The 11,453-nt window shown below is 38.3% G+C and overlaps 1 protein-coding gene across 1 annotated transcript in view; it reads left to right on the plus strand.

Annotated features, from left to right (window-relative positions):
* The window catches only part of LOC135223023 (calponin homology domain-containing protein DDB_G0272472-like), a 14,421-nt gene extending 9,361 nt beyond the window's left edge, over positions 1-5,060 (plus strand). The window contains exon 2 of the mRNA XM_064261530.1: positions 3,027-5,060. Within this exon, the coding sequence (XP_064117600.1) occupies positions 3,027-5,060 (2,034 nt within the window). The remainder of the gene's footprint in view (positions 1-3,026) is intronic.
* The last annotated feature ends 6,393 nt before the right edge of the window (positions 5,061-11,453 follow it).

Genomic DNA, 11,453 nt, shown 5'->3' on the forward strand with positions numbered 1-11,453 from the left:
TATATGAATATATATAGATATATGTCATAACATATATATATATATATATATATTATATATATATATATATATATATATATATATATATATATATATATATATATATATATATATATATTTTGCACTGTACCTCAACTGAGCTTGCATTGTGTTGCCATCTTAGTTAAAGTGTCCGTCGACATTTAACTTTTAAGGCTTCCAGCCACTGTGAAGGATCTATTTCTTTATTGTTTTTATTATTATTATTATTATTATTATTATTATATATATATATATATATATTATATATATATATATATATATATATATATATATATAAATTTGAGCCATTTTATAAAAGAAGGCGTAAAAGGTACAGCCCATGAACCATTGAATATTACAAGAACATTTTCACCTCTTCTCTTTTCGATTCGACGTCGAACAATTTTACGTTTACAAAATGAAAAACTTAGGATTCTTTCTAAGCTCAGCTTTAACCTTCAAGTAACTCTAGCAAATTCTTGACAGTACAGGACATCTTTGACTGAGCCGGTAAGAAATCTTTTCTATTGGTGTATGCTACGAATATAATTTGGTTTACTTGTCGTATGTAAACTAAACCATAGAAACCTAAACATATATATATATATATATAATAATACATATAGTATAATATATAATATATATATATATATATATATATATATATAGAAAAGGGGAAATATATAGAACTTGAGGAATGAAATGAAAATGTGAGACAATCTCCATAATAATAATATTTATTCCCAGTCTGAAACTCATGGAATGAAAATATAATTGAAGCAATATACGTTTGACAAGACATCGTGTCTGTTCAGATTCGAATGAACAGTTAATAAATATTGTTTTATTTGTAATTCTCACTGAAGGCGTATACTGATTGTATTGTTGTTTACCGGCAGCATTTAGCACTGCAGTAGCTAATTCTGTGGTACATTTGCTCTTATATTTTTGGCTTGAAACTGTCACTGAAACTTTCCTCCCATGCAGCAGAATGGACTCTGAAATTCGTGACATAATTCCTGAATTAACAGAATTTTTCATGATGCAAATTGCTCCTATCATGCTATTGGCAACATCGTTTACATATGCACGCTATTATACACTCTTACGTGACGTTGCAAAAGTAGTTGGGTACAGAACTGCTGTCAAAATCTACGTACCAACGTGAAAGTTGCGTTCGTTGCATATTGAACATTTTAATGCAATTTACATTGTTCTAAGTTTATCACTCTAGACTAACTTACCGATCGGAAATACCAGAGAAAAAGGCATAACTTGTTAAACAATATCCTGTTTTAGTGAAATAATTACAAATAATAATAAACTTTCCTTTAAACTATAGAATCCAGCTTAAAATTGTAATGCAACACACCAAAATTGATTAACAAAAAACTTTTGCTTAAACTACAGAATCCAGCAACACATTAAAATTGCAATGTTTGCTCTCCTGTTTTTCGCGTCTATAGAAATCCAGCGAATTGAATCTCTACGCGAAGCTAACACATTGGGAAGCGCTGTCAGACCATTTTATTTTGCTATGTCAATAAAGAATATATTGCTAAGACATTTTGTATTTTCACATATCTATAACTATAATTTCTCGTCGGGGGACATATCAGGAATCGTTGAAATAGAATATTCTCTTTTATTTATTTATTTTCTTTTAAATGCAAAAATAATTTTTGCCAGTAGATAACTATTGAAAAATTGTGATGGAAATGGGTAAAATTATTCATTGATAAAAGAAAACGATAGATTTTTATTCATTTAAGTGAGTAATATATATAGTAAGAGAATGTATCTATGTGTGCATATTTATATATGTATATATATATATATATATATATATATATATATATATATATTTATACACACACAAACACATTATATATATATATCATATATATATATATATATATATATATATATATATATATATATATAAATATATTTCATGCAGATAACCCTGATAGGGATGAGATCACCTACAACTACCATTATGATTACTTATTTTAATCTATGTATCACTTCTACAACGTAGAAGTGATAATTGTATTGCCATTTTTCCTCTCATTACCGAATCTTCAACATAACACCATGATAATATTGATAATAATAATTTTGAATACTGTGAAATTACTCCTACTATTACTCTACAACTCCAAATAATAAATAATAATTAATAATAATAATAATAATAATAATAAAATAATAATAATAATAATAAATAATAATAAAAATAAATAATATTTACTATACCACCCCAATAGTTATATTATTAAAAATGATAAGAAAAAATATAGATATGATATTATTACTACTGCTTCTACCACTAATAATAATACTACTACTAATAATAATAATAATAATCATCATCATCATCATTTTTGGTATTATTACTACTATATAGAAAAGGTTTTAACCAAAACGTGAAAATTAAAGCAAAAAAAATCATAGAAAATTTCTACGAAAGATTATGTCATAACTTGAACAAAACAGGATCAATAATAAGGAATAGAACATCAGCAAACTTTTAGTCAATTTATCTAAAAACAGAGAGACTCATGTAGATAATCTCAGGAGGATATTAGACTTTATAAAATTGAATTTGTAATATAGTGAAGAGTCGAAGAAGATTACCGGTGATTCCTTCGACAGACCTCGATCCGCCCGAAGTACTGCAGGAGCTGGTCAAGGATCTGGAGACTTTCGTCAGAACAGCAACGATGAAGAGGAAGAATCCCTCGGAGCCAAGCCGTGAAGCCCCTTCCGGAGTCTTCCCTGGAATGAAGACATTGTTGGCTCCAGGAACGAACGCCTTCAGAGCCAGAATCCAACGTCCGTTTTAAAAACTAAGTATGGAGACAGCGAGAGTCTACGGGTATAACGCTTCATACATCATGATTGCCACTTACTACTTTTTGCTACTAGTGCTTTATTTCTTGTGCTGTGACATGTACGCTTCAATCTGTGAGGACTGTGTACCATTGTTTGGTTCTCAACAGATTAATGTTGGCGTACATGATATATCATCTTATGATATAGCGGTTTCTCGGAATCCTGAAATCTTTGTGGAACAACCCAGCAGCATTGATGCGTCTCGCTTTGCTCTCGCCATCCCTGGGATGGCACTGTTGGCGGGCTTGGCGCTCGCTGCTTTCTGTTGTTACCAGATTAAAGGAACCCGAGTTGACGACCCGGAAGAAATCGTTTCGCTAGAAGACAGCATGGAAACGGAAGGCAGTCACGACAGTGAGGATGATGCAGACTTGGACAATGATGACGACCTGGACTCCGAAATTGACGACGACGAAGACAGCCTGGAATTGGAAGATGAAGAAGATACCGACCTGGACAATGATGACGACTTGCACCCCGAAATGGACGACGAGGCTAGGCTGGTAGACAGCCTCGAATTAAAGGAAATTGACGACACCGGAGATGACATGAGCACCGAAACGGTTGAAGAGATGAGCCGAGAAGAGGACCTGGATAATTGTGAAGTCGCCGTAACACAAATGGAACACCTCTGGAAAGATCCTCAGCAGGAGATCGAACTGCTCCGAAAGCAGATACTGGAAAGAGATCTGCTTCTTGAAAAGAAAGAAGACGAGGGCAAGGAAATGAAAAGTCATTTCGAAAAGGAAATAAATAAAAGAGACGAAAAAATCGTCAACCTCCTCCAACAAGTTGAACAATTCAGAGGTGAAAAGTGCCTGTTGGAACAAGATTTAAGATTGGCTCGAGATCAGCTGGAAACGACTCAAAGGACAAAGAAAGAGCAGACGTCGAAAATAAACTCACTGGAGAACCACCTGCAGGAAAAAGACCTCTTCCTCAAGAGGAGAAACGAGGAGGAGAACGAGATGAGACGGCTCTTCCAGCAGGAGATGGCTGAAAAAGAGAGAGAGCTGGAGGCCACCTCACAGAAGGAAACAGAACTCAGCCTGAAATTAAAGGAAAGTGAAAATACTAATGAGTTACTTGACTTGGAGAACGAAGAGTTCTGTATGATGACTGAAGAGTTGAGGAACGTTTTAGCTGAGACAGAGAAGGAAGTCCACCTTCTGAAAGAATCCCTCGCCTTTAAAACTAAAGAATTAGAGGAAGGTCAAGACCAGCATGAAATAATAAAGAGACGAGTGAAGGAAGTTGAGGATGATAACTCGACTCTCAGAGAAAAGCTAAGGATCACTGAAGCGGAGAATGTTAACATTCAGCAGATATTAGGAGATGAGCTTCAAGCGATGAAGAACTGGGTGGCCGAACTAGGTAGAGAAAATGCAATGAGTAAAGAAGAGTTAGAAGGAAAGGAGCTAGAAATAATGTTACTGGAAGAATCTTTAGAACAGAAGGACACCATTCTGCAAGATGCTCTTCATCACTGGAAAGACACTGAAAAGTTGTTGGAAGGAGCAAAGGAAAAAGAGAAGGAGATGGAGGCTTCTCTAACGACCTTAGAAGAAGAGCTCCAGAAGAGGAACCTTCAAATCGAAGAGTTCCTCACAAAAGAAGAACAGTCAAGGTGTGAACAAAAAGAATTCAAGGATAAACTAGACCTAGCTCTCCATTATGCAATGGAGCTGCAGACGTTGCTAAAGGAAGCAGAAGAAAGGGAGAGGAAAATCAAAGAAGATTTAGAAGAACAGAGGAATAAAAACCATCTGTTAGCTAAAGAAAAGGAAGAAGAAGAGACTGAAATAAGAAGGCAACATCAGGAGAGACTGAGACAAAAGGAAAATGAAACAGAGAAGCAGCGTGAACGCCTGGAGGAACTCCAGGATAACTTGGAAAGCGCTCTGCGTCAAGAACAGAGCCTGGAACGCTTGCTGGAATCTAAACAAGAAGACCTCATCTGTTTGAAGAAGAAGGAGAGTAAAGCACAGCTGGAAGTGCAGCGACTTCTCAAGGACTGCGATATGCTGAAAGAAGAGATTCAGCTACAGGAGCAGAATAGAATGAGAGAAGAAAAACGTCTCAGGGAGCAGCTAAGAACACAGGAGGAGGCTTTGAGAGAACATGGATCAAATACATGTTGAATGATGTTTCGACATGGGACTGCTCAGAGGAATTTCCAGCTAGAACACATTGCGCTGGAACATGGAGACGTTATGACTGAAGAAGGGAAGAGAGAGAATTGCACAGGAGGAACGAAAGACACGGAGAGCAAGGAAGACCCCTGTGAGAAGGCCCGTGAGATAGAAGAGAAACAACGTAAGGAGTACTGGAATGCTCAGCGGGAGAAAAACGAGGATTACGAGAAACAATGGGAGGGCCTCAAGCATATTGTGGAAGATGTTCTTCACGGAGATGAATAAAGATCTTCAGGATATTCATCGTTCACTGAGGAGGAAGGCATTGGCTGCTGAGTTCCCCCAACTCGTCAGCAAAGGCACTGTCTCAAGGAACGAACAAACTCGCCTGGTGAGAGTCAAAGGAAGAATTTTCTGGAGGTAGGAGGACAAGCTCTCGGTATGAGAGCAAAAAGCTATTTGGAGGTAGGAGGACAAGCTCTCAGCTTGAGAGCCAACAGCAGTTTGGAGGCTGGAGGAAGAGCTCTAAGCTTGAGAGCCAACAGTTGTTTGGAGGCAGGAGGATGAAGCTCTCAGTTCAAGAGCCAAAAGCTGTTCAGAGAACTAGAAGGCCACCAGAAGGCCAACAGAAGGCCACCAGAGGGCGCAAGTTCAATGCCTTTTATATATGCAAATATGGGTTATGCAATGCATAATGGGCTCAATACTTGCATAGAATACTGTGGCAACCTCTGGCGCGGCGTAAAAACCCGTAAGTTCAATGCCTTCCATATATGCATAGTATGGGTTATGCAATGCATAATGGGCTCAATACTTGCATATACTACTGTGGCAACCTCTGGCGCGGCGTAAAAACCCGTAAGTTCAATGCCTTTCATATATGCAAAATATGGGTTATGCAATGCATAATGGGCTCAATACTTGCATATACTACTGTGGCAACCTCTGGCGCGGCGTAAAAACCCGTAAGTTCAATGCCTTTCATATATGCAAAATATGGGTTACGCAATGCATAATGGGCTCAATACTTGCATATACTACTGTGGCAACCTCTGGCGCGGCGTAAAAACTCGTAAGTTCAATGCCTTTCATATATGCAAAATATGGGTTATGCAATGCATAATGGGTCAATACTTGCATATATTACTGTGGCAACCTCTGGCGCGGCGTAAAAACCGAAGTTCAATGCCTTCCATATATGCATAGTATGGGGTTATGCAATGCAGAATGGGCTCAATACTTGGCATATACTACTGTGGCAACCTCTGGCCGCGGCGTAAAACCCGTAAGTTCAATGCCTTTCATATATGCAAAATTGGGTTAACCCAATGCATAATGGGCTCAATACTTGCATATACTACTGTGGCAACCTCTGGCTCGGCGTAAAACCCGTAAGTTCAACGCCTTCCATATATGCATAGGGAATGGTTATGCAATGCTATGGGCACAATACTTGCATATACTACTGTGGCAACCTCTGGCGCAGCGTAAAAACCCGTAAGTTCAATGCCATCCATATATGCAAAATATGGGTTATGCAATGCATAATGGGCTCAATACTTGCATATACTACTGTGGCAACCTCTGGCGCGGCGTAAAAACCCGTAAGTTCAATGCCTTTCATATATGCATAGTATGGGTTATGCAATGCATAATGGGCTCAATACTTGCATATACTACTGTGGCAACCTCTGGCGCGGCGTAAAAACCCATAAGTTCAATGCCTTTCATATATGCAAAATATGGGTTATGCAATGCATAATGGGCTCAATACTTGCATATACTACTGTGGCAACCTCTGGCGTGGCGTAAAAACCCGTAAGTTCAATGCCTTTCATATATGCAGTGTATGGGTTATGCAATGCATAATGGGCTCAATACTTGCATATACTACTGTGGCAACCTCTGGCGCGGCGTAAAAAACCGTAAGTTCAATGCCTTTCATATATGCAAAATATGGGTTATGCAATGCATAATGGGCTCAATACTTGCATATACTACTGTGGCAAACCTCTGGCGCGGCGTAAAAAACCCGTAAGTTCAATGCCTTTCATATATGCAAAATATGGGTTATGCATGCATAATGGGCTCAATACTTGCATATATACTGTGGCAACCTCTGGCGCGGCGTAAAAACCCGTAAGTTCAATGCCTTTCATATATGCAAAATATGGGTTATGCAATGCATAATGGGCTCAATACTTGCATATACTACTGTGGCAACCTCTGGTGCGGCGTAAAAACCCGTAAGTTCAATGCCTTTCATATATGCAAAATATGGGTTATGCAATGCATAATGGGCTCAATACTTGCATATACTACTGTGGCAACCTCTGGCGCGCGTAAAAAACCCGTAAGTTCAATGCCTTTCATATATGCAAAATATGGGTTATGCAATGCAGAATGGGCTCAATACTTGCATATACTACTGTGGCAACCTCTGGCGCGGCGTAAAAACCCGTAAGTTCAATGCCTTTCATATATGCAAAATATGGGTTATGCAATGCAGAATGGGCTCAATACTTGCATATACTACTGTGGCAACCTCGTGGCGCGGCGTAAAACCCGTAAGTTCAATGCCTTCCATATATGCATAGTATGGGTTATGCAATGCATAATGGGCTCAATACTTGCATATACTACTGTGGCAACCTCTGGCGCGGCGTAAAACCCGTAAGTTCAATGCCTTCCATATATGCCATAGTATGGGTTAATGCAATGCATAATGGGCTCAATACTTGCATATACTACTGTGGCAACTCTGGCGCGGCGTAAAAACCCTGTAAGTTCAATGCCTTCCATATATGCAAAATATGGGTTATGCAATGCATAATGGGCTCATACTTGCATATACTACTGTGGCAACCTCTGGCGCGGCGTAAAAAAACCGTAAGTTCAATGCCTTTCATATATGCAAAATATGGGTTACGCAATGCATAATGGGCTCAATACTTGCATACACTACTGTGGCAACCTCTGGCACGGCGTAAAAACCCGTAAGTTCAATGCCTTCATATATGCAAAATATGGGTTACCCAATGCATAATGGGCTCAATACTTGCATATACTACTGTGGCAACCTCTGGCGCGGCGTAAAAAACCGTAAGTTCAATGCCTCCATATGCATAGTATGGGTTATGCAATGCATAATGGGCTCAAATACTTGCATATACTACTGTGGCAACCTCTGGCGCGGGCGTAAAAACCCGTAAGTTTCAATGCCTTTCATATATGCAAAATATGGGTTACGCAATGCATAATGGGCTCAATACTTGCATTATACTACGTGGGCAAAAAGTCAACCTCTGGCGCGGCGTAAAAACCCGTAAGTTCAATGCCTTCCATATATGCATAGTATGGGTTATGCAATGCATAATGGGCTCAATACTTGCATATACTACTGTGGCAACCTCTGGCGCGGGCGTTAAAACCCGTAAGTTCAATGCCTTTCATATATGCAAAATATGGTTACCCAATGCATAATGGGCTCAATACTTGCATATACTACTGTGGCAACCTTCTGGCGCGGCGTAAAAACCCGTAAGTTCAATGCCTTCCATATATGCATAGTATGGGTTTATGCAATGCATAATGGGGCACATACTTGCATTATACTACTGTGGCAAACCTCTGGCGCAGCGTAAAAACCCGTAAGTTCAATGCCATCCATATATGCAAAAATATGGGTTTATGCAATGCATTAATGGGCTCTATACTTGAATATACTACTGTGGCAACCTCTGGCGGCGGCGTAAAAACCCGTAAGTTCAATGCCTTTCATATATGCATAGTATGGGTTAATGCAATGCATAAATGGGCTCAATACTGCATATAACTACCCTGTGCAACCTCTGCGCGGGGCGTACATAAGTTCAATGCTCCTTTCATATATGCATATGGGTTATGCAATGCATAATGGGCTCAATACTGCATATACTACTGTGGCAACCTCTGGCGGGCGTAAAAAACCCGTAAGTTCAATGCCTTTCATTATACAGTGTATGTATTGCATGGCAATGCTCCCATTAACTTGCAAAAATATTACTACTGGGTGGCACACCTCTGCGGCGTAAAAAAAACGTAAGTTCAATGCCTTTATATATGCATGGGTTATGCATGCATAATGGGCTCAATACTTGCATATACTACTGTGGAAGCAACCTCTGGCGCGGGTTTAAAAAAACTCGTAAGTTTCAATGCCCTTTCATATATGCAAATATGGGTTATGCGCAATGCATAATGGGCTCAATACTTTGCAGTATACTAGTGTGGCAACCTCTGGCGCGGCGTAAAAACCCTAAGTTCAATGCCTGTCCATTATATGCATAGTATTTGGGTTATGCAATGCATAATGGGCTCAATACTTGCATATACTACTGCTGGCAACCTTGCGGCATAAAAAAACCCATAAGTTCCAATTTGCCTTTCAATATATGCAAAATATGGCGTTAAAAAATGCCAATGCATAATGCGGCTCCAATAACTTGCCATATTTACTAACTGTGGCAACCTCCTGGCGCGGCGGTAAAAACCCGTAAGTTCAATGCGGGCCTTCCATAATTATGCCGATAGTATGGGTTATGCAATGCATAATGGGATCAATACTTGCATATACTACTGTGGCAACCTCTGGCGCGGCGCAAAAACCCGTAAGTTCAATGCCTTCCATATACGCAAAATATGGGTTATGCAATGCATAATGGGCTTAATACTTGCATATACTACTGTGGCAACCTCTGGCGCGGTGTAAAATCCCGTAAGTTCAATGCCTTCCATATATGCATAGTATGGGTTATGCAATGCCAATAATGGGGCTCAACTACTTGCATTTATACTACTGAGGCAACCTCTGGCGCGGCGTAAAAACCCGTAAGTTCAATGCCTTTCATATATGTAAAATATGGGTTATGCAATGCATAATGGGCTCAATACTTGCATATACTACTGTGGCAACCTCTGCCGTGGCGTAATAACCCGTAAGTTCAATGCCTTTCATATATGCAAAATATGGGTTATGCAATGCATAATGGGCTCAATACTTGCATATACTACTGTGGCATCCTCTGGCGCGGCGTAAAAACCTGTAAGTTCAATGCCTTCCATATATGCAAAATATGGGTTATAAAATGCATAATGGGCTCAATACTTGCATATACTACTGTGGCAACCTCTGGCGCGGCGTTAAAACCCGTAAGTTCAATGCCTTCCATATATGCATAGTATGGGTTATGCAATGCATAATGGGCTCAATACTTGCATATACTACTGTGGCAACCTCTGGCGCGGCGTAAAAACCCGTAAGTTCAATGCCTTTCATATATGTAAAATATGGGTTATGCATAGAGTGATTATACGTCCCCCTTTGAGGGGGACAGTGCCTCATTTTGACTCTTTATCCCCCAAAAAATTGCGCTCTTGGGGGGACGCCCTAATGTCCGCCTTTCGACCTTTCTTTTTTTCATGTAATTACCACAGTTGTCCTTAAAAATTAGAGACTAATTTTTGTTTAAAATGTCAGCAATAAATAACGTCTGAATCAAAACAATGTCATTGATAAACCATATTTATCATTTTCTGTTATTGGATATACTTAAAGATCAAATCAAGCCAAAAATACGCCAAAGAATGACGTAAGAATTTTTTTTTTAATTTAAAGAATAATTTTCTGTTTAAATTTTCAGCAATAATATCTGAATCAAAACACTAATTGATAGACCTTAAAATGTCTGAATAAAAACACTGATTGATAGACTTCCTCATTTATCATCACCTGTAATTGAATATATATATGTATTAAACTTCTGAATTTATAAGGACTCAACATAAGTGCAAGTGCGTATGGTCTTACTATATACTTTTGTCCCCCTCTCGCAAGTCAAATAAATGGGCACCCTAGTTATGCAATGCATAATGGGTTGAATACTTGCATATACTACTGCGGCAACCTCTGGCGCGGCGTAAAACCCCCGTATGCCCAAGGGGTGAGATCGTTTGCGATCACTAAAGGCCCATAATTATATATATTTATGTATGTATATATATAAATGTATATTATGTATAATATACACACATAAATATATGTACATAAAATATATATATATATATATATATATATATATATATATATATAGTATATATATATGGCTGACTGTGCGAGTGAGTGTGTGTATGTGTATGTGTACTAAAAATGGCTGTCTAGCTGTGTATCTACAATACGTAAATGTGTGTGTATATACTTTATGTATGTATGTAATATATATATATATATATATATATAATATATATATATATATTATCATATATATATATATATATATATATCCATTTGGGTAAAAGATTAAGTAGGCCTGAACACTCAAACATAAAAAATCACGCAATCAATTGCAAGATAGAGGCTAA

Source organism: Macrobrachium nipponense, chromosome 8 (genome assembly GCF_015104395.2).
Source record: "Macrobrachium nipponense isolate FS-2020 chromosome 8, ASM1510439v2, whole genome shotgun sequence".
NCBI classification, from domain to species: Eukaryota; Metazoa; Arthropoda; class Malacostraca; order Decapoda; family Palaemonidae; genus Macrobrachium; species Macrobrachium nipponense.